General features: G+C 47.0%; 1 protein-coding gene across 2 annotated transcripts in view; it reads left to right on the top strand.

The window, feature by feature from the left end:
- Positions 1-501: 501 nt before the first annotated feature.
- ATP1A1 (ATPase Na+/K+ transporting subunit alpha 1) overlaps positions 502-23941 on the top strand; it is a 30210-nt gene continuing 6770 nt past the window's right edge. Inside the window, exons 1-14 of one of the 2 annotated variants that reach the window (XM_070608158.1) lie at positions 502-1023; positions 11453-11557; positions 12236-12295; positions 14393-14596; positions 14887-15000; positions 15402-15536; positions 15651-15768; positions 16166-16434; positions 16911-17109; positions 17347-17456; positions 19577-19711; positions 20262-20454; positions 21815-21990; positions 22986-23122. In XM_070608158.1, coding sequence (XP_070464259.1) covers positions 1012-1023; positions 11453-11557; positions 12236-12295; positions 14393-14596; positions 14887-15000; positions 15402-15536; positions 15651-15768; positions 16166-16434; positions 16911-17109; positions 17347-17456; positions 19577-19711; positions 20262-20454; positions 21815-21990; positions 22986-23122 — 1967 coding nt within the window. In that variant the 5' untranslated portion in view covers positions 502-1011. Of the gene's footprint in view, positions 1024-1363; positions 1763-11452; positions 11558-12235; positions 12296-14392; positions 14597-14886; positions 15001-15401; positions 15537-15650; positions 15769-16165; positions 16435-16910; positions 17110-17346; positions 17457-19576; positions 19712-20261; positions 20455-21814; positions 21991-22985; positions 23123-23941 lie in introns of those variants that run through there. The other variant, XM_008515134.2, reaches the window with a different exon arrangement.

Here is a 23941-nt window from a genome sequence, read left to right as displayed (position 1 = left end):
CCGTGAACGAACTCATTGGACACTCTGGATTGTCATTTGGGGTCTTGAAGGAAAGGGAGGGGAGGGCGCTTGGGACCTCTGGCAAGGCCAGCTCAGACCCATTCCTCCTGGGCCTAGCGGGAAGCGGATAACGCGGATCCCAGACCACAGGAGGCGTTTGGGAGGGCACCAGAGGCCGGGGAGGCCAACCGCAGGTGGGCGCCGGCTGCATCCGCACCCAATCTCCCACCCCCACCCAGGCGCGTCTCTTCGTCTCAGAGGAGCTCCCTGATGCCCTGGAAAGGCCCCTCTGAGCGAGGTTTCTGTTTTGGGTCCGCGGAGATTCGGGGAGCCCAGTTCCGAAAACATATCCGCACCCACTGCGGACCTTCGGTGCCCCACAAAGCAGCCCGGCCACGCAGGGCGCCCGGAGGAGGGGCGCGGGAGCTGCACGGCGCCCGAGGCCCCGCGGCCCAGCCAGCCGGTGCGCCCCGCAGTGGCGCGGCCGCGGCCTCCCGGGCCGTGGGCACGCGCGCCCCGGGCCCCGGCGCCCTCCTGCCGGGAGCCCAAGCAGGCGGGGGCCGGCGGGGCGGCCGCTGGGGCCGGAGTTTCGTTTGGGGTGGGGGCGGAGCCAAGCCAGCGCCGGTGTTGGAGCCAAGGCACAGCCGGTGTCAGGTTGCTCCGGCAACGGTGACGTGCCGCGGCGTGGGCGGGGCCAGCACGCAGGTTGCATATTTTAGGAAGCGAGGCGGAGGCGGGGGTTCGAGCTGCGGCGGGGTCTGGGGCGCGGAGCAACGGCGGGAGGAGGCGGACACGTGGCAGTGGCACTGGTAGCAACCCGGCGGCGGCGGCAGTAGCAGCGGCGGCTTCGGTCCGAGCCGCCGGCCGTCCTCCCTCGCTCCCGCCCCGCGGCAGCCCTCGCTCCCGCCTCTCGGCTCCCCCGGCCGCGCTAGCTCGGCCGGGAGCTCTCTCTTCTTCTCTGTCTCATTCCCAAGCGACAGGACCCGGCGCCGGGCACAGACCACCGCCACCATGGGGAAGGGGGTGAGTGTCCGGCGAGCTGGGGAGGGGGCGCGAGGAGGCCCGGGGGTGGGGAGGAGGAGGAGGAAGTCAGGAGGGCGATCGAGCCCGCGGGAGGCGGAGAAGGAGGAAGCGGCGCGGCGCGCGCTGGCAGAGCGGCGAGGCTTAAAAGACGACGCACTTGGGAAATGGAGGGAGTGCAGGAATGGGGGCCGGCCGGCCGGCCGGGCGGGGGCAGGGAGCGCCGCGGGCATGGAGAGCGGCAGCGCGGGCGGGGCGCAGACCAGAGAGGGGCTGCGGGCCCCCGCGTCCCAGCGCGCCGCGCCCGGGGCCCCTGGAGGCGGCGCTCGGGAGCCGCAGGGCCGGAGGAGGAGGGCGGACGGCCGCCGGGAGGCCCCGGGAGGGAGCCGGCGGCATCCCCGAGCCCGGCTCCCCTCCCTCCTCCGCCCGCCCTCACCTCCCGGCTCTCGCCTTCCTTTTTCCCTCCGCCCTCCGTGCCCAGAGGGAAGGCGTGCTCCTCCCCTTCCCCTGGGGCGCTCTGCCCGGCCGCCGGTCCCTCAGCGGCCCTGGCGGGGGCTTCCGACGCGGGGGCGGCTTGGGGTCGGAGGCTCCTTCTCCTGGAGGCGCTGGGGCTTAGCTAGTTCCCGGCAGAGGCAGGCGGCCTCCCTCCAAGAAAAAAACTGGCTTCCCCTTACTGCGGAGCCGGTCGAGCGGGCTGGTGCCAGAAAGGGTGTGTCTTCGCCGCCCTAAGATGGCCTTTAAGGTATACTTTTGAGAGCTTTAATGGAACACTGGCCATAAACAAAGGATGCGCCCGGGCAACTGGAGTGGTCTTTTTGACTGTGTAGATTTTCTGGAAGGATGAGCCTGGAAGGGAGGACAGGCTGGCCCCCAGGGTCTCTGGGTACAATAAACCCGAAAAAGGACGGGAGGCGGCGGGCACTACGCAGTGGCACGAATGCCAACTCGCAGCAGAGCGGTTCCCGAAGGAACGAGGGGTCTCCGGGGCAGGAGAGTCACGGAGTGCTGTGGGAATACCAGAACAACATCTCCTTCCTACATTTCTGTAACTCGGAGCTGTGATAACCCGTAGCCAAAGCAGAAGACTGAGTCCCAGACCCCGGCGGGGCCAAAGTCTAGTGGAGAGAAGTGTATACAGAGTAACCCCCGAAAATATCAATTCATGGGATAAAATGACCAGGTCATGGGAATACTGGTAAGAGAGAATCCACTCCACTATTATCTTCAGGTCTTGCACAGGGCCCGGCGGGTAGTAGGTCTTGGAAGGTTCCTAGGGCTCCCCAGTGTGCAGTGAGTGATGGGGAAGAGGGAGGGTGCATTCTTTGTGCACTCTACATGGATTTTGAAGGAGGTAGTTGAAAGACTTGGACCTGGGAGGGAGAGTAGGGAGAAGTGGGAATGCACTGCTTGGATCTTTTAAAAGCACAAAATGTGGAGGGCTGGCCCAGGTCAAGTAGCTGAAGGCAAACAGCCGATCGCCTTCCCACGATGTTCTCGGTTCCACGATTGTACTCCCGATGGAAACTGGGCTAGTGGCCTGTGCTTGTACCACAGTGTCAAACCCCAGGTCCTTCTCTTAAACAAGCTCTTTAAAGCTCATTCCTTTCTCTCTCCCTCTTCAAAAAAACAAGTTTATTTCCTGAGCTGGACATTACTGATTTGGGGGGATGTAGAGATCATAGATATGTACCTGAGGCCTAGGAAGGTGAAGTGACGCACTCAAGGTCAAATGGTTAGTTAATGACACACCAGATGTCCCTGACCAGCCTGTGATCTCCCCAGCCTGAGCACTCACTCACTCCTTGACATTGTCTTATATGCAGAACTCTAAAGTTATTCTTCAGATGAAACCGGGGTATTTGTGATACTGAATTAATGGATGAGAGAGGTGTTTAACTTATGCCCATATGTTTGTGTGTCTTTTTCATAACCACACACATGCACAGTAGGGGGTAAAGATAGCAACACACCTGGATTGTGGAGGTTCAACCAAGATGTTAAAGGATCCTAATGAAATGTTTGTGGCTCAGACACAAAATTGGATTACAGCTGGTTAACACAGGATGCGCTGCTGCTTGTCTGCCGGGTCACAGTTCGTATTTTGGGCACTCTGACAAATTGAACATTAAGGGGTGTGGGTGTGCAGGTGGTGGTGATTCTCTTGAGATAAAGTTACTCCTTTTATCCCCCGTGACTTACTGTGATATTCTAAATGTTCAGAAAGATATTTTGTGCTGAAATGTTCGGATTTTTCCACATGGGGATTAAAATGTGGGTGGCGTGGTGACTAAAGCTCCGCTGATAATTGGTTAACCAGGAAGCCTGTGCTGGCAGCTCCTTTTTAAGGTCATTGTTAATTTCTTCCCCTCCTCTTCCCACTACCATTGCGGGCCTAGGTTTTCATGATATTTCAGGTGATTTTATTTCTCCTTAAAAATCTAGTTCCTAAGCTTTTGGGAAGAAAAGGAAAGAACAGCTCCTGCTGAATCATTCCTGGATGAAATAGGATTTTGTCCTTTTTTTCATATTGGGTGTTTTTGCCAGTGACTTGGCTTAAATCCGTGGCCAGGCCTGCCACCCACAACTGTTCAGCTCACCAAAGGTACACACGAAAACTTTATCTTCTTAAGTTTACAAAAGACCGAGGTGGTGGGGGGTGGGGGGGTCACCAGGTCCTTCACTTTTTACTTGTCCGTTGTTTGAATATTAACTTAGTTACCTAGAAAATAAATCATCGCTTGCGGGCAGTGATTTAAAGAGGAGCGGGGAAAAGGTTCAGGTGAAGGTTGCACGAGGGACACACGTCAGCAGAAATCCTGGTCGTATGGTAACATCACCAGCTGCCCTTTTGGAGCTCAGCTTGAATGTGTGACTGAGTCTCCTCTGGCTGCTATAAAGCTAGTACTTTAGACTGAAAACATTGTCAGGCAGAGTCCTCAGTGGAAAGTTGCCCAGGCCTGGCCGGGAGCAAATGCAGCCGTTGCAGGAGGAACCGATGACTAGGCCAGGGCACGGAGGAGAGGGTTGGGGTTGTGTCGTCACACCCTTGGCCTGTTAAGCGTTCAGCATGTGAGTGTGACAGCTCCCGGCCGAGTTCTTTCTGTACCCTGTTCTGAGGGTGTATCCTCTTTTGGTAACTTACTGTTTGTTAATTTGTAGTGTTCTCTGCCAGTAAGTTTGTAACACTCTAGTGACTCACCTTTGGGTGGGAGGGTAGGAGAGGGGGAGGTCTGCATCATAAATCTGAAAATGCAAGTAGGCTAAACCCAACAACCAAAAAAGAAGGGGTTTTTAAAAATCCAGTAAAATGTTTCTCCACGTGAGGGCTAAAACTTAAGATATACAGACCTCTGGAAGTGTTATTCCTAAATTGCATTTGAAAATAAAGAGTGAATTCAGGGGCAGGCCCCATGGCATAGTGATTAAGTTTGGCCTGCACGACTTAAGTAGCCCAGGTTTGTGCGTTTAGATCCCGGGCATGGACTTACACCACTCGTCAGCCATGCTGTGGAGGTGACACACGTATAAAGTGGAGGGAGATTGGCACAGATGTTAGCCTAGGGCTAATCTTCCTCAGCAAAAAAAAAAAGTGAACTCAACATTATGAAGAACAGTACACTTGGTACTCATCCAGGCTCCGTCCCAGAACCCTTCTCAATCATTGTTTTCTGACTATTTTAGCAACAAATTAACAGAGAAGTGACTTTCCATTCAAATCAGGCTGTGTGCTTTTAAATATATCCAAATTTAGGAATGAGAAAGGGGCTTTAACAAAAATAGTTTTTGAAGGATTTTGTATGGAAAAGTAAGTAGGTTTCTTCATTTAATAACAAAAAGGTTAAAAAAAAAAAAAAAAAAGTCCCTGCAGCTTCATTTTCTCATCAGGCCCTTAGGTGAAGACTCACCCTTAGGACAGAGTGAAGTCCTCTCTGTTCTGTTTAGAGTGAGCGCATCACATGAGTTGTGGCTATTGTTGTTGGTCTCGCAAAGCATTTGGCACTGGGAGATCAAATCTTTATAATCTATGAGTTTGCTGTTCACCAGTTAGTCTTAAGCCCTTTCAGAACTAGAGAACAGTTTTTCTTTGACCTGAAAAGCATGTTAAAGATTGAAAATAATGGGAAATAGTATTAATTACTCTCCAAAGAGAAGCCACATGGAAGTGTCAGTTGATGTTGCTGACCTCCTGTTTAGTAGCATTGGAGCGTTTTCGTCTACTTTCACTTTTCAAGTAAAGGACTTTACATTTTTAAAGTCTTTGTAAAAGTGTTGCAAAATATAGTGGACTTTTCAGCCCTCGGTGAAAGGAGGGAGGGTGAATATTTGTGCTGTGGTGCCTCCTTCGCGCTGCCCAGGGCGCTCTGCCAGCCAACAGGCCAGAAGAAGAAACACAAGTGTCAGATCAGATGGGCTCACAGTAATCAGAGTGAATGCTTCTGGACAGCAAAACCCCGGGCAGGATGTCTGCTCATCCCTGCCAGAGCTGTCCAGTTCTGGATTATGCTGAAAACACATGTCCACTGAGGGATAATGTGAAGTAAAGAGAATTTTGAAATCCGCGAACTATTTTTTTAAACTCTCCTTCATTTATGTATTTTGGGAGCAGGAGACATAACCGAGTCAGATTTGTACTTTCTCACGTTGCTACGAATTGAGCGTATGAGAGGAAGTGTGTTCTTCGGCTGGAGTCATAGAGAGACTGTTCTTTGCATACGACTCACCTCGTCAGTTGTGCTGAAGTCTGTTGTCAGGAATCCACAAGAAGTTCTTCACGTTTGTCTGACTGATGTTCGGGAGAGCAGATTCCATCAGAGGGAACAGAGGCACCCGCCAACCCACCCTCCAGTTTTTCTCTCTGGTTTCGTTTGGGTCCTGAGCCAGAGGAATTTTGGCCAGTAGACCCCATTCCTTAGTTCCTTTGTGACTTTACGATGAATTACATCTGAATGTTAATTTCTCTGGATCTGGTTGTATTCAAACCTTGTTTAGTCACCACTACAGTCACCGCTATTAAATATCTTCTGTTGGTGATCTGGGAAGCTGGTTCTTGGCGACCTCTGCTGTGTCTTTGGGACTTGGATTGTTGGGGACCTGAGAATCAGTGTGTAAGCTTTCATGGATGGATGGGTCTTGGTGTTCACTGGATCTTTCCAGTCTCGCATCATAGTGAGGGCAGGGCCCTTGTGCACTTTGGGGTGTTATCCTCTTGTGTTTTTCTTTTATCCTGCACCTGAGGCTTCCATCGTGCCAAATCTGTTGTATTGTTTCAACTCACGTGACATTTCTCTAGGGCCTTGTGCTGCCTTTGTCCTCTTCAGCCTGGCAGCTGTTTGACTTCCTACCCTCGGCGGCGGGGTACCAACAAGGAGTGATGAGGCCTTACTGCGAATTGATCCGGTCCTCTTTTAACGCTTGTGCCGGTTGTTAATCCGTTCTCTCTCAAACCGACACCTTCCTTTGAGTAGCACTAGCCAAAGAGTTGCCTGGCACAGTGACGAAAGGGGTGAGGAGGGCGGCGGGTGGAGGGAACGCGCAGAAAGTTGTAACTCTTCTAACCCAGGTGCTTAACGGGGAGGTCGAGTATCCCACTGAAAAGAGTTGTGTTGTTTAAATAACTGGAAAAACAAGGCACGTTCTTAAAGAGGTAGAAGGGCCAAAGTATATTGGTCCTTTAGATATTATAGAAGGGTTATGATGATTATGGATGTATGCTAACTCTTGCAGGTAGGGTGGGCTGGCAGGCAGCAGACTGGGGAAGAAGATTAAGCCTCGTTCATCTGGGGCTAAGGGAACCTGCTGGCTAAAGCTGGGGCTGTTTTCTTTGCCCCCTTCTGGCTCCTGGCACTGAGCTGCGCTGGCACAGGGACCCACTGCTTTGCCTCGCTACGTGCTCATTCTCCAGCACGTTGCGTGCTTAGGTGAGTGAGAGAGGACTATGGTGGTCCCCTGGGTCGCCTCCTCTGCAGGGAAAAGCTGTTCCTTCACTGCCCTGAATGCCGCTCAGAGCTGCAGAGCAGCTGCAGCATTGTGGCCGTGCGCGCCCTCCTGCAGCCCAGTCCTCTCCTAGACCTCAGATCCCCGGCCAGAAAATTCCGCGTATGCAAACTCAACTATGTCATCGTTAAGGAGCGATGAAGGTGTAATGAACTGGGCTTGATCATTTCTTCCATTTTCTTTAAGTTTTAATGGATGAGATGAAATAAAAACCCAAAACGAGGGTGGTTTTTTTTTAAGGTTTAAAAAGAGTTTTCATGTTAAGTGAGGAACGGTAGTAACTTATATGCTAACTAAAATGGTCCCGGGAAGATTGGAAAGCCCCCTCCACCCTTTTCACATAAAGATTTGGCCCAGACTAGGGGGTGCCTCTAGGCAACTGCAGGATCGGACCCCCTCCACCCCCCAACTTCCCTGCTAAGGTGGAATTTGCCACATTGGGTTCAGAGGTGCCATTTCGGCAGCCCTCTGGGCCAGCTCTGAAATGGGCTGCATTTGGACAGTGCCTCCCCCTCCACTGGCCCCTCTTGCTAGTCCAAAGCTTTTGTTTGTTTGTGGCTTGTGGAAACAGTGCAGTTTTTCTGTGTTTTGGTTTCAGGTTTGAAGGCTGCCCCTGGATTGATCAGACTATCAGAATGCCTTCTCTAGGTTCTTGGTCCTTACACTGAGTGTTGCTCCATTTTAGGGATGAGGAGACTGAGGCAGGCTGTTGAAGGTCCTGTTGCTGGCACATGGCAGAGCTAGATGACTTGGGCTGACTTAAAGCATCATCAGCAGTCCTGTCTGCAGGGCATGGGCACCTCAGCTTCCAAGTTACCCACTGGCCTTGTTCGGCAGCAATTTCAGAAGTTGGAGGAACTCAGCTCCTACTGACCACAGGGCCTTGTGCGGATACAGTAGGAGCCATGGCCAGCATCTCCCTCCAAGCCTGCCCTGGTGGGTGCTGGTGGGTGGGTGGGTATGAAGGCCTCCAGGCAGCTTCAGCTTATTTAGACCTCTGTGGCTTATTTCTGAGAGCGAAGCTTCCCTCCTAAACGTCAGCGCACTTTTTTTGTGTGCCTTTTTAAATTGGGGGACAATTTTCTGTACCTGTCATGTCTGTCCCCTACCTGGCCCCCTTTAAATTATTAATCACTAAGGAAGAGGAAGGCGTCTTGAGCACTAGCAGATCTTGGGGATGGCCTCCCCCCGCCCCATTGTAAGGATTCCGTATATGTCAAGAATTTTCTCTTCCCAGGCCCAGCCTGGTGGCACAGTGGTTAAGTTCGCATGTTCAGCTTCCACGGCCCAGGGTTCGCTGGTTCAGATCCCGGGTGTGGACATGGCACCACTTGACAAGCCATGCTGTGGTAGGCGTCCCACATATAAAATAGAGGAAGATGGGCACAGATGTTAGCTCAGGGCCAGTCTTCCTCAGCAAAAAGAGGAGGAGTGGCAGTAGTTAGCTCAGGGCTAATCTTCCTCAAAAAAAAAAGAAAGAAAAATTAGAATTTTCTCTTCCCATCTCTGGGACACCCTTTTCCTCTTCCCAGATCAAATGGTAGCAAAACTCCTAGTGAATCTTTGAGAGAATGGAATCCCTGGGAAGCACAGGATGAAGTGATGACACACTTGAAGCTGTGTCACACTGGGCAAGCCCCTGCCCTTGCTGTGACCTCCTACTTCCTAAATTAGAATGGGAAAAAAAAAAACCCAGAACCCAGCTTACTTCATTTTCGCAAGTGGCCCTTTTGAGAAGGGTGTACTGGTAACCTTGAGCTTCCATTGTACTTTCCTCAAAGATATCAAAGGCGTGCCTCCAAGGGAATGCTGCCAATGGGAATTGGTCACTCCCGGGGCCTCCGTGGGAGTGGGAGAAGTGATCTGAATTTTCTAATGGAAAAAGTAGGAATTGTGTGCCTGCTGCGCAGAATCATTGTAAGGTCACTGTAGTTGACTGGGACAACCATGTTTACTGTTCCCCCTGCCTTGACATTGGGTTTTCCCAAATGCTTTTAGAAGAAATAATAAAGAAAATGTTGTCTTACCCATTTTAGCATTGTTACTCTGTCCCACCCTGTACTCTCCCCTCAACATACACAGATTTTTCCTGCTTTGAAAGTGTAGTAATTAAGACTGATGGGGACTTAAGTAATATTTGGTTCCCATCAAGATAAGCTAGTATTAAATTGTCGTCTTACTCATAGGGAAGAACTGAGCTGTATAAGCTGCTTGGTCTTCTGGACAAACACTACCTAGTGAAAAAGTTAAAATCTTGAAGGAAAAGAAATTTCACATGTTAATACTTCCCAAATCTCTTTCACAAATGTCATCGTTTAAAGCTATGCCTTGTGTAGCATGAATTGATGAAGAAGGGGAGGTTCCTTAGGAAATCTAGATTCCCAGCTCCTTAACCGTTGATGACTGTGAAGCTGCAGGCAAGATTATTTTGTAAATGGGGATAAAACTTTGGAACGAGTCCAAGACCTAGCTGCTACCAGTAATTCTGTCCCCCCTCTTTGCGAGTGGAAAATACTGAAAGTCTGAGAGTAATCAAAGCATACAGATGGCCAGGCAGAGGGTTTTCAACTCTGAGTTTCATGTATTTAAATTAAATATATTTTAATGCTACTCAACTTGCTTAAAGAGAATTTGTGAACTGGATTTTAAAAATCAATACAAACTGGCCATAGAAGTCTTTCCAAGATCCCTGGTCAATGTCTTTAGAATGATTTTCAGCGTTGTGCCTTCCTGTGAAATATATGAAGGAAATACCTCCTTAGACTGTGGTTCCTCTCCAGTGGCAGCCGTGATGATTCTTTTTGTTATGTTTGTCTGTCTGCTTCCAGTCTGTGTGGTTCTTTCCATTTTGACTCTGGCACCAGGGACTGTACTCAGAGGCACTTACAAATGTGCAGAGAATGTCAAGAATGTCGACTATCTTTAGACCTGCTTCATTCTTAACAGATAAGATAGAAACTAAAGGACTCCACTTGGTTGGAAGAAGTTGTTAGTCAAGGAAAACTGTAAACGTGACCACAGAAGTTGAACAATGGAAATAATGTAAATGTCTCTGTGTGTGACAACGTGTGTGCGACACCAGCTAACTTGGGGCAGGATTTCTCTTTAGAGTTATAAGAGAGTATTTTCAAATTCAAGTGAGTGTTTATTTACAGCCATAGCAGCTGTGATGGAAAAACACCTATACTCTTCGATTCTTTTTAAATTTTATTGTCAGCACAGTAGAATTTTAATCTAGACACACACGTTCCTACTTATTCCTTTAGGAGCTGAAGAGGTACTTCTGCAAGTTAGAAGTGAACAAAGGAGAGCCCCTGAATAATAGTAACAGCACCACATACCATCCACCGTAAGGAAAAGGCTGATCTGCCCTTGCTTTGCCCTCTTTGCAGCTCTGGGGGGTCTGCAGTGAGGGGCTCTGCTCCTAGGCTGAGCTTTGGAGTGGGTTCAGGCTTAGGGCAGAGAGGCTCAAGCATTTTAAACAGAGGGTGGGAGTGTGGAACGATCTATATTTAAACTATAGAATCAACATTTTCTCTAAAAATTGTTCCAGTTTCTAAGAGGCGTAGGTGGATCCTGTGAATTGTGTGATAATGCACACGCTTTTCCTACATCCTGCTTATGTCAAAACATTTCCAGTGACTTTCATCTGGGGGCTTTATTTTCAGGCTGCAGATTGTGGTGGGGACTTCTTTTTTCCTTTAAAGAATTTTCAGGACCCTTAGACTGACTGACTTATTTTAATAAGAGAAGATGAAAAGGTCATTGTTCTTATATGAGCCATAAAGATATTTAAAATTGATTTTTAATGACTTTGCAAGCTAGAATTCAAACGTAACAATAAAAGTGGCTAGCATTTCGTGTATTATATCATTTAGTCCTCTCTAGAATGTGAAATGGGGTGGGTGCTGTTATCTCCATGCTATAGAAGAAAAAATGGAAACTGAAGGGTTAGTGACTTGCCCAAGGGGACACTGCTGGTAAGTGGTGAACCCAGAGTTTTAATTCAGACCTGTCTTATTCAGAATGCAAACACATAAGTATAATACTGTACTCTAAGTTGATATGTAAAGGTGGCTTCGTTCTTTCAGTGGGGAACATGGAAGGCTGCAGTATAGAGATTTTGACAGTGCAACCCTCTCTCTTTGCATTCGCCTCAAATGGAACTGACAAGGCCATTGTGAGGCCTGCCGTGACTTTCCCACTGGTCTTAATGCCCTTGGGTGCAGGTGACCTGCCTTGAGCTAATGATGACAGTATAAATAATAGATTGCTCTGTTTAGTATGCCGCATAAGCACATAAATTTCTGTGAATGTCCCAGTGACTATCCAAAATCATGGCTATCCTAAAAACTGCTGAAATCCCCTCCTCCAGAATCTTCGCTTTTGAGATGCTGTTTCTAATTCACATCCACACCTTTCCCACATTCTCCTGTAGGGTGGACGTGATAAATATGAACCCGCAGCTATTTCAGAGCATGGCAACAAGAAAAAGGCCAAGAAAGAGAGGGATATGGATGAACTGAAGAAAGAAGTCTCTATGGTAAGTGCTAGGAGGAAGGTGGCTTTTTGTTCTCCTTTGTAAAAATTAATTGTCTTATATCTTTCTCCTTGTCCCAAACCCCTCCCATTCTTCTGTCAGAGACTTGCTTTATTTTAAAAGCAAAGTGATCCTAGCAGTTGTACGGACCTCACTGAATTGTAGAGGTCAATATGGAAAATTTTCATTTTAAAAGCTGTTGGAGAGTTGGGAAAGTTATTCAACACTCTGGCATAACCAAAGATCCACAGAAGGAACTATGGTTGATATTTGGGCCTTTGCTTTTCTCTGTTTCTGGATCATACTGGACATTGGGAACTTCCAGCCTCGCCAGGCTGTAGAGGCTTCTGCAGATGTAACTTATCTAGAATCTGCCTGGTCATCAGAGAAGGCAAACAAGGTTTTACTAGATCTCCAAGATGGATGAGTTCCTCTGAAGTTATGTGGCAGGCAGGAAGGGCCCCCATCACCCAGCTTTAGCCATCCTGCAGTGAAGAGCTGTCAACAGATAGCTGTGGGGTTGCGAAGCCGTTAGGCAGTGGGCAGACTGTACCAACCTCTGCACAGAAGAAAAACTTGTTTTCTGAGCCTCATGATAGTGATGAGTGACACTGATGCTTTTTTCCCTCTTTTTGTATAGTCTAGCATTTAATTCTTTTCTTTGTTTCTGTTTTCCCTTAGGATGACCATAAACTTAGCCTTGATGAACTTCAGCGCAAATATGGAACAGACTTGAGCCGAGTATGTTCAAATTTGAAACTTGTTGTACAGAATTCTGATTGTCCCCATCCCATTTTCCACCGTATCACAGGCCTAACCATGGGGACGGCTAGGAGGAGAATAATGACAGCCACCGTGTCAGTATCTGCTATGTGACATGCACAGAGCTTTATGTGCTTTTTAAACATTTTGCTTCCCCCTGAAACTTTGAAAGTACACATTATTTTCCCCGTTTTATAGTGGGTGAGAGCCAGTAAGTTGGAGCATCAGGATTTGAAATTGAATAGCTCCAAGACTGTGCTCATTCTGACCTTTTGATTACAAATCTTCCCTTTATTCATCTACATTTGTTAAATTGAGTGGAATAATTCAACCAGTTGAATCTTCAACAGTTCCCATTTTTGCGTGTTAACCAGCTAGCTCATTGCAGCATGTCAGAACTTCCGTTATTCAAACTTGTTTTTTACACAATTTGAAGACTACTTTCAATAGAATATGTGTTGTGTATCCTTGTTACCTGGGGAATTTTGCTATTAAATTTGCCACAGCGGCCGGCCGGGTGGCGCAGTGGTTAAGTTCACATGTTCTGCTTTGGCGGCCCAGGGTTCACTGGTTCAGATCCTGAGTGTGGACCTAACACTGCTTGTCAAACCATGCCGTGGCAGGCGTCCCACATATAAAGTAGAGGAAGATGGGCACGGATGTTAGCTCAGGGCCAGTCTTCCTCAGCAAAAACAGGAGGATTGGCAACAGATGTTAGCTCAGGGCTAATCTTCGTCAAAAAAAAGAAAAAGAAATTGCCACAAATGATAGAAAAGTAAACATCTGAGTTTGGGGTGGGGGGGGTGTTATTATTTCCAAACACCATTAAGAAGTCTGGGGAACAAGTTGAGTCCTGGCTAATGTGTAGTCATTGTTTCAATAAATTAACAAGAGGTTCTGAGAAAGCGGCTAGCACCGATGCGCTGAGCCCCGAGCGGACGGAGGCCTTGACTGGAAGATGGAGCTGACAGTAGCTGTGTGCCCACGGTATGGCAGGCAGTCTGTGAGCATATCACGTGTGTTAGCTCACTTAAGTTCTATGAAGTGTCTTCTCTGTGACCCTAAGTCAGTCACTCAAATGCTGTGGGTCTGTTTTCTTACTTGTAAAATGGGGTTGTGATGAGAGTTAAGCCATTAATTTGGAGCACTGAATTCAGTGCTTGGCGTGTAGAGCTGCTCAGGCGTCTTGGTGCTGGTGGTTTTTGTTCTGTCCAGGGATCACATCATGAACTCGAGGCACAGGAGGGCCCTGAATAAGTCCTCGTGTCCCTTACTGCTTAATCGCTCTTGCCCCACACTCTAACTGCAATGTAGAAATAACATGAACGCAAGCTACGTATGTACAGACACTGCGCAAAAATGTGTTTTATGTCTTTTTTCTGACTTGGTATTTGATAGCATGAAAGTAATCCATTTTTCCCTCTTCACAGTTGCTTTATATCTGTCTGCTGTTGGTGAATCTTGTTTTTAAGGCCCATTAGCAAGTAGCAGGGCCTCAGTACAGTGGACCCAAGTGACAGGCTTACTGGGGGGTGGCTAAAATAGACACACACGTGAACTTCCCTGCCAGACAGTGTTTTAATTGCCATCCAAAGGATGAAGTTCTATACTTAAAACTGGCTGTTAACCCAATAACAAGTTGGATTCCTACAGAGATTTTTTTTTTCCGCCCCTGATATTTATAGAGGGTTTTTTTTCCTTCCCTGACGGATTCAATACACAGAAAACTCAAAGCTCCTAATTTGCAAAACTGAATCGATTAGTTAAAATAGATGTCTTCTTGGTAAAAATGTAATTTGGCATGAATCCCTCATTTAAAACTTAGAAGAGGACAGACTGGGTTCAGATTTGTCCATGGATCAACTTAAAAAGAATTTTAATCTGGGTATTGTGGGTTCCTTAGGACACTTGGGCTATTGTTTGCCTGAACCATGTGGGGGATCCTCATCAGAACTTGGCTCCGGAAAGTATGTTTCCTCCTTGAATCCTGTATTGCAGCTTTCCAGCCATCAGGTGGGTGCATTTGCTTGTAAGTCCTGGAGACGTTTGTCTTATTCATCTTCCTCTACTTCTCAGGGCTTAACAACTGCTCGAGCTGCTGAGATCCTGGCCCGAGACGGTCCCAATGCCCTTACACCCCCTCCCACCACTCCTGAATGGGTCAAATTCTGTCGGCAGCTCTTTGGGGGTTTCTCAATGTTACTGTGGATTGGAGCAATTCTTTGTTTCTTGGCTTATGGCATCCAAGCTGCTACAGAAGAGGAGCCTCAAAATGATAATGTGAGTGCTATACTTCCTCATTTGGCTTGTTGGGTATGCATGAGGTATCCTCAGGGTCTGATTCATCTAGAACATTTCCAGAAGTCTGTCAAGTTAGTGACGAAGCATCTCTGTGATTCCATTTCTGACCCTCCTGTGCATGGTCTCTAGAAGGATATATATGAAGAAGTGGGTTCTATATTTCTGAGGCCTTGATCTCTGTTAAAGTCTTTTTTTACTCAGTCCGAAATTGAATGTTCCCAATTCTTTACTGAAAGTCATGCAGTGCTGACTTGTTTGTTCCCTCCCAGCTGTATCTTGGCGTGGTGCTGTCAGCTGTCGTCATCATAACTGGCTGTTTCTCCTACTATCAAGAAGCTAAAAGTTCAAAGATCATGGAATCCTTCAAAAACATGGTTCCTCAGGTACCTCTCCTTTTGGCCTTCCCCATTGGGCGACTTGGCAGCCCCAAGAAGGAACTGGAGTGAAGTTAAGGTTTTCCAGGTGTTCAGTGACTCCATCAGAGAAAGGGATGCCTTCTCCCTACCACTCAAAACCAGACCTCCTTTTCTTAGACCCCAGAAAGTGATTGTCTTCCCTCTGAGCGAACACTGAAAGGGCGATCGTGATGGGCACAAGAGGCCTGCTTCTTAGATAACCACAACTTGTATAAATAAAAAGATTAATAATATCTTTGTTATGCCTTCAGATAATTAGGATTACAGATCATTTTGTAATTTGATTTTCTTGTTCTGACACTACCTTCACCTTGTTGGTATCCATTTTTCTGTGATTTAATCGTGTAAACTGTTTTCCCCTCCCAAAGCAAGCACTTGTGGTTCGAAACGGTGAGAAGATGAGCATCAATGCGGAGGAAGTAGTGGTAGGGGATCTGGTGGAAGTGAAAGGAGGAGACCGGATCCCTGCTGATCTCAGGATCATATCTGCAAACGGTTGCAAGGTGGGTGGGTTCGAACAGGACCGCTGCTGTTTGAGCAAAGCGGGGCGATCAGGCCAGCAACCCACCACGAGTCTGGTGTACTTACAAGGCACTTCTTACTTTGCTCCCGGACAGGTGGATAATTCCTCACTCACTGGCGAATCAGAACCCCAGACCAGGTCTCCAGATTTCACAAATGAAAACCCCCTGGAGACGAGGAACATTGCCTTTTTTTCAACCAACTGCGTTGAAGGTAGACCATATTAAGGCACTCTTCAGCAGGCCGTGGCATTTATCTTGGGCGTTAACACCACCACCACCACTGTAGACGTGATTTCTCTTCTGTTTTATTGGCTCTTTTTCTGACCACTTCGGTCAAGCACGGAGCAGAAGTGGCTCCCTTGCTGGCAGGAAAATGCAGAGAACTTGGTGGCTGTTTGTCCTCTTTCCTCCACCTCCAGCTTACCTCTTTGGTTGGCACCGCTGATCTAGCAAAGTCTCTGGTTTAAAAGAATCAGTAGACACTGCCAAGAGCTGGCCTTTAAAAATGTGCATTTTTGTCTCTTTTTTTAACCATGCCAGGTAACTGTGCAAATTGTGTGGCTTCTTTGATAAAATTTGGTAAAACTCCCCCTTCATGCTTTTTTAAGGCACTGCACGTGGCATTGTCGTGTACACGGGGGATCGCACCGTGATGGGAAGAATTGCCACACTTGCTTCTGGGCTGGAAGGGGGCCAGACTCCTATTGCTGCAGAAATTGAACATTTTATCCATATCATCACGGGTGTGGCCGTGTTCCTGGGTGTGACCTTCTTCATCCTTTCTCTGATCCTCGAGTACACTTGGCTTGAAGCTGTCATCTTCCTCATCGGTATCATTGTAGCCAATGTGCCAGAAGGTTTGCTGGCCACCGTCACGGTAAGAGCCTTGGGGAAGGCGATTTTCGCTCTTTCTCAGATCAGCTTGCATGAGTGTACGGGTCATCCACTACCCTCTCCTAAGGGGCTGCCATCTTAGGTTTTATCTCATGAATGTGTATCGATTTTGTTCAGAGCCACATAGGAGGGTTAGACAGTGAAAAGACCTTGGCATGTTTCTATTTGGAAGATAGTAACCCAAAAGCATAAATTTTTTCTTAAGTTATCACATGATCCAGGATAGTGTAACAGAGAAAGAAAAACTTGGGGGTGAGTGGGGGAAATAGAATGTGGTAAGATACGTTACTTTTGGCGGGTAGTGGGAAGCCTCATATACATATTACCATTATTATTTCTTCAGAGGAAGCTTGGAGAGATTTAATTTTAGACAGATTTTTTCCACAGTGGGGTGTAGCTGGAGTTTGTGTAGAATCCAAGCTGGCTGTGTGAAGAAATGTGGTTGCTGACCTTTTTCAGGTGTGCCTGACCCTCACTGCCAAGCGCATGGCGAGGAAGAACTGTTTAGTGAAGAACTTAGAAGCTGTGGAGACCTTGGGGTCCACATCCACCATCTGCTCGGATAAAACTGGAACGCTGACTCAGAACCGGATGACAGTGGCCCACATGTGGTTTGACAATCAAATCCACGAGGCCGACACGACTGAGAATCAGAGTGGTAAGACTAGGGCCCCCTCCATGTGGCTGCTCACCTTGCTTCCTTTCTTCCTTTTTTTTTTTTTTTGGCCTATCAATTAAAAAAAAATGAATTTGCCCCACAGACATGGGTGGAAAAATGCCTAAAACCTGATTAGTTTCATTAATTGGGAAACGAGATGTAGCCTTTCGCATTTTTATGGGACTTCTAATACAAAGCTAATGCATTATTTTCCCTGTCTTTTCTTGGTTTCATCAGGTGTCTCATTCGACAAGACTTCAGCCACCTGGCTCTCTCTGTCCAGAATTGCGGGTCTTTGCAACAGAGCAGTGTTTCAGGCTAACCAGGAAAACATCCCCATCCTTAAGGTGCGCTCAGGCGTCCCTGTGGGCATCAGGCTGCTGGGGGGCGGGGGGTGTAGAGACCACAGGAGAACGACCACCTGAGTGTTCTCTGTGAACAGCACGTGACATTTGTGTTGTATAAAGTAGCCGTTCATCACAGGACACTTGGAATGGTCTGTGAAGCTTGGCTGTGTGTGACTTGTGTTGCCTGTGGATCCCGAAGTACTTAGAGTTCCCTGTGGTCTTTATAAGTTGGAGAAAAGGGAATATACAGGAAAAACTGACCAGAGGAGTAGGGGGGTTAGGTAGGTGATCTCTGCTGGTGAAAAACCTAATTAATAAAATCCAGCGTTACCATTCTGCATTCACATGCTGTCGCCCAACCTCGCAGACAGTGGGGCTGCTTTTGTGACTCGATAATCGCATTTGCATATTCGGATACAGTAGATTCCAGTAAATCCCTTAAGCCATTTATTTTCTTAAAATAGCTCAGCTATTTCTCTTATCTTACTTATTCTTAGCTTGCTTACTAATGATGCAAAAATAAGCTCAGCCTCCTGGAATTTGCGTGAAATTTGAAATGACTGAGATTTGACTGTATTTCCCAGTGAAGACGCAATCCCAGAAAAGTCACGAGGTGCACAAGGTCCCATAGGAGGAGAAAGCAGTGTGAGGCCCTCTGAGCCCACTTGCTCTCAGCAAAGCTGCCTGTGGGCATTCTGCGTAGAAACCCAGTTGTCGAAGGCAATGTGGCTTAGATGGACTGAGATGGCTTCTCCAGGAAGACGGCATTCCTTTAGTCTTTAAAGGACATTCTCTTCGCATTGAATTGACGTTGCTCTGAGGAGGATGCTGTTTCTCATGGGATAAAACTTGAGATGCCTCCTTCATGTTTTTCCTTAGCTCAAATGGAAATTTTCTAGGCTTTGAGCTCAGGGACTCACAAGTATCAAATCTTTCCTAATTTAAAAGCCCCAGAAAGGTAGGATGAGATGGGGCCATGTCAGTGGCATTATTACCAAAAAAAAAAAAGTCTGGGACTCTATTCTACTTTAATAACTGACCTTTGTTAAAAATGATCTCCCTGGGCCAACCTGGTGGTGTAGTGGTTAAGTTTGCGTGCTCTGCTTTGGCGGCCCAGGGTTCACAGGTTCAAATCCTGGGTGTCGACCTACCCACCATTCATCAAGCCATGCCGTGGTGGGATCCCACATAGAAAATAGAGGAAGATTGACACAGATCTTAGCTCAGCAACAATCTTCCTCACCAAAAAAAAAAAAAAAAAAAAATTCCTTTTAAAATAAAAAAGCGATCTCCCTTATTTCATGTTTCTTACCAAACCTAGCCACCCTTCTTATGAAAGGGGACTATGTTTGTAAGTGAGCGTTACTTTGCTCATCTGCATGTATAGCTTTGCATGTCAAAGTTCTAAAATGTTCATCTGCATAAAAGTTGGCTGCAACTGAATGTTTTCAGGATGTGAAATATATGTGTCACAGTATATCACACAAAATACAAGTATATGTTGCCTGAAGGGTGGGCTTTGATTAAAATGATAGCTAATTCTGTGACTTCCAGTTCACATCATTCAGGCCCAGCTAATTTTGCACAATTGAATTATGATTAGAATATAAAGTCTTCTGTTCTCCCCTTGACACAGACGGTTGGCCCTCAGTCCTGAGAACCTAAGGTTGTTTTCTTTTAAATCGTAGGGCAGTGAAGGGTGCTGTAAATATTTGTGTCCTCGTGTGGTATTTTCGGATTCAACCAGAAATATGTTTGGGAATAACGTTGGCTTTGAGTCTTTTCCACGGGGAAGAGGAGAAACAGGCTAACGTGGGTTGGAAGGGTGTGTGTGCTGCTCCCAAGGGCAGCGACACCTTTGCGCACCCCTCTTTTACCAGAAGCCGGGTGTGGGGTGGGGAAGGGGGCTGACCAGGAGGAGGTTGGAGTTCGAGTCTGAAGGGGGCTGTGAGGCCCTCGGGTCGTGCTAAAGGTTGGGCTGCCCTTCCAAAACGCTGCTTCCTCCTCGCCCGCCCTCTGCTCTGCTTCTGACGAGATTGCAATACATTCTGATTATTTCTTTCAGCGATTCTTAGTGAAGCGTTTTCGTGGTGATTAACAGGCGATGTCTCTGTTCACAGCGGGCCGTCGCAGGCGATGCCTCCGAGTCAGCACTCTTGAAATGCATCGAGCTGTGCTGCGGCTCTGTGAAGGAGATGAGGGACAGATACCCCAAGATCGTGGAGATTCCCTTCAACTCCACCAACAAGTACCAGGTGGCCTGGGGCGCGAGGCGGCCGAGGGCACAGATGGGGAGGAGGAGCAGTCGATGGAAGAACTCTATTGGAATGTTAGAAGCTTAAATGCTTTCTAAAAACAAATCATTCAAACTTTTAATGAAAGCTTTAAGTTTTACCCTTGACAACATATAGAAAATCCTAATTTACTTGACTATCAGTAGGATAAACGAAGCCTCTCCTAAAATGTTGTTCGGGTCCTTTTGAATATTTATTTGTGGTTTGGAGTGGAAATGGGTGTGTGAGGAGGGGGTGGGGAGGAGTGTAGGTGCAGAAGTGTGTGTCAGTCCCTTTGTTCCCGAATTTTCTGTTTGTATATGAACACGTGTTCAGGGATTTATGAGTATCTTATCATGCTTGTTTTGTAGCAGTCAGAGTATGTTACAAGGTATGAGACCCTTCATAGTGCAGGAATAGGGGGTCTTGGTCTTTTTCATAACAAATACTGAATAGTAAGGGGGCTTTGTTTACCCTCTGTGGCCTGCCCCGCCCAGCCATCCAGCATTTACATCTCAACAATCCTTTACAGTTGTCCATTCATAAGAACCCCAACACGTCTGAGCCCCAGCACCTGCTGGTGATGAAAGGTGCTCCGGAAAGGATCCTGGACCGCTGCAGCTCTATCCTCCTCAACGGCAAGGAGCAGCCCCTGGACGAGGAGCTGAAAGATGCCTTTCAGAACGCCTACCTGGAGCTGGGCGGCCTCGGAGAGCGAGTGCTCGGTACGCAGATAACCTGGTAACACAGCGGGTCTAGGAGACCGCTGCAAATTAGCATATTAAGCTCTGTAACTTGTTGACCTCCCCGTAAGCCTGTCGGGAGCAATCCTCCTACTACTTTATTTGCCCCCTGTTGTTGGGAAAACAGTAAGTGCTGGAGACATGTTTGTTTTATTGGGCTGCAGGCAACACAATCCTGCTGGTTTGCTTCTGGCTCATACTTAGACCTTTGGTGTCATATTGGTCAGTTCCATTTGCCAAAAAAAAAATAGGAGAGGAAGAGTTTTATTTTCCAACCTTTGTTGCTATGTCTAGGATCTGTAAACTTAATGAAATTAAAGTTAATTAATTCCCAGGACATCTAGAATAAAGCCATTTCCTGACTGCCACCGAAGGGTCGAGAATGTGCGTGGGAACTGACGTGGGCAGCTCCTAAGTTAGACAGACAGTAAACTTTTGCCCTTTCTATTCTGTCAGCCCCTGCAGATTAGAAGTACATGTTACCCATTGTCTGATGTAATTGGGAAAGTGGCATTTATAATATTTTGTAGGGTGACAGATAAAAATTCATTATTCATCTAATTCTTCCTATTCTCCTTAGCTTAGATAACTTAGAACTGATAGCCTGGCCCCATACTCAGGTTCATACTGCTCCCTCATCTACCTTGAGGTGTCTGTCTTACGTCTCTATCCAACTGAAAAACCACTATGTTATCTTAAGTGTTTGTTTCCCTACATGTACCACCCCAAAGGAGAAGCAGTCTCTCTTCCTTGAACCCACCTGGCACCTCTTACCACTTTAAAGAACCCTGTAACCTTCGTACAACGTTGAAAGGAATGTCTTGACCATTGTGGTTTTTGTATTAATAATACTGGGCGATAAGCCCTTGGGCAGAATGTGTCTGCATTTATCCTCGAAACAGCTAGCATGATGGCGGCACTCAGATATTTTGGTTAAATGAACAATGAGCAGAGATGTGGCCTCGACTTTTCCAGAGAAGGAAGCCAAGACACATAATTACATGATTTGCCAAATCCAAGTAACGGAGTGGGCAGGTCTCAAACCCTGAATTCCTGGGGTTCAGGACTGGTGTCATCTCATTCAGTCTTCTCCACATGAAGCTGTTCCTCTTCCTTGAGGCTTGCTGATGGGTGCTGTCTTCTGCATGTTTTTCCTTTCAGTGACTCTATGCCATTCATAAATGTTAAACAGAACCTTCATTCTGTTATAAAACTTGACTTTTAAGAAATAGTCCAAACTAAGCCTTCAGCAAAGGCAGATAGAATGGATAAGAAGCTGCTTGTTGTCCTGCTGCTGCCTCCATTTCTGAAAATCCTCACCAGCTCCCTGCCCTCCTTTCAGGTTTCTGCCACCTTTTCCTGCCCGACGAACAGTTTCCCGAAGGCTTCCAGTTTGACACTGACGATGTGAATTTCCCTCTTGAAAATCTCTGCTTCGTTGGGCTCATCTCCATGATCGACCCTCCCCGAGCTGCCGTGCCTGATGCCGTGGGCAAATGTCGGAGCGCTGGGATTAAGGTAGCGTCCAGTCTGCGTCCGTGGCATCCCCTCTGTGTGCTTTTGGGCACCCTGTTAGTGGCATTGTCTCCTGGGGGCCACATGGCCAGCTGGTTTTCTCACCTGGAGTATTCTCGTCTCCCAAGCTTTAGTTACCACCAGAAAAGACCGCATAGTATTAAAACGTTAGTGTAAACAGAAGAAAGATTTAGAAAAAAAGAAAACTTTTTTGAAAGAAATGTAAGTGAATTAAAAAGAGCTAAAGAGTTGTCAAGGTTTTAAATTTTGAAATACTTGCATTCTAGATTAATATGCTTCACGCAGGGCATGGCATGTCTTCCGTGTTTTCAGTTAGCTGGTTTTGTAATGAATGTTCCGTGGACTCTGTGTCTGTCTTTAAGTTGCCAGGTACGATTCAGGTGTCCTGATAGAGTGTGGTTTGTTTAGCCTTCCTTGTTGCTGGGTGTTTGTTTCTTTTTCATTCTCATGAGCAATACAGCCCTGAAAAGCTCTGAAAATTATTCCCCCATCACTTGGATTATATTTGATTATATTCCTCTAAACATATTCTTCTAAATGTAATCATTGGGTCAAAAAGAGTAGGAACAGTTTTGAATTCTTGTTACGTGTTGCGCTCTCCTCAAATTGGGCCAATTTGAGGATGCCAACCAGCAATATGTGGCATTTTTATCTTATAGTCCCACAGCATCCGATTTTTATCATTTTTTGCTGGTTTTAGTAAATCTGAATATTTTTGTATGACTATGTAGAAGGAAAAATCGATATTGCGTATCCTCTGTGATCATGCACCAAGGTGAAATCTGGATGTTGGCTTTGTGTTTTCCTTCTGTGAACACGTTTATATTTTTGGCTAATGTTTATTGTTTTATATTTGCATTCCTTTTGATATTTCAAGCTGAATCATCCTTAATATGTATTCTTGCCTACCAGTAAGCCTTTTTAAGGTCATTTGCTTGGCAGCTGCATTCACTAAATTGTCTTGTTTCTTGTTGCAGGTCATCATGGTCACTGGAGACCATCCTATCACAGCCAAAGCCATTGCCAAAGGTGTGGGCATCATCTCAGAAGGCAATGAGACCGTAGAGGACATTGCTGCCCGCCTCAACATCCCAGTGAGCCAGGTGAACCCCAGGTAAGGCAGGAAGCTCGAAGCACCGTCAGCCTTGAAGGTGCGGATGGTGGTAGCTGGAAATCTTCAGCTTGGCTCTGAAATGGTTTGCTTTATCTAGGCTTGCTTTGAATAGGGAGTCCCCCTCCTGTTCCAGAAAGAAACCTTGTTTGCTCTTCAGGAAGATCAAGTCATAATAACTAACGCTGAGATTGGTGCTTACTGTTCTAAACACTTGACATGATCCTAGTAAGGTGGGTATTGTTCCCACATTGCAGAGCACAGAAGCTGAAGCTGAGTCATGTCATACACACACAGTCCAGCTTCCAGCTTCATGCTGTTAACCACGGAGCTGTACTACCCAGCAGCTTGTCAATTTCCAGGTCCACGCTAAGAAAACAAAATGGGGAAGGCGCTTTTCAGGCCAGAAAAGGAAAATTTTGTTAACAAAGTAAAATAGATAACGGAGACAAATTAGTTTTGTTTTTAATGTTTTGTTAGGATTTAGGGCCCCTTCAACCTACTTTGGGGTAGTGGAGGGTTTGGTCTTTTATCAGGTCTGCCACTGTCTAAAACTTGGTCCTGTTATTTCAATGTGCCTTTTATAAAGACGAGGAAAGGAAGGTGACAGACAGGCTTGCCTCAGATTGTTGCTGGTCTTGACTGGGATAATAATATATGAAAATGCTTGGTAACCAGTAAAATACTGCACAGATAATAGCTTTACATGGTGGGGGGACTGCCCCCCGACTTTGTGTTGTTTATGAAGTGTTCTGCATAGTGTCACAACCTCCCTACTTGGTGATGAGCATCATGCTGGTGATGGTACAGGTGACCTTTCTT

The sequence above is a fragment of the Equus przewalskii genome, unplaced genomic scaffold (genome assembly GCF_037783145.1).
Source record: "Equus przewalskii isolate Varuska unplaced genomic scaffold, EquPr2 ChrUn-13, whole genome shotgun sequence".
Taxonomy (NCBI): Eukaryota; Metazoa; Chordata; class Mammalia; order Perissodactyla; family Equidae; genus Equus; species Equus przewalskii.
Note: the sequence above shows the minus strand (reverse complement) of the source record. Positions and strands in the feature narration are given on the sequence as shown.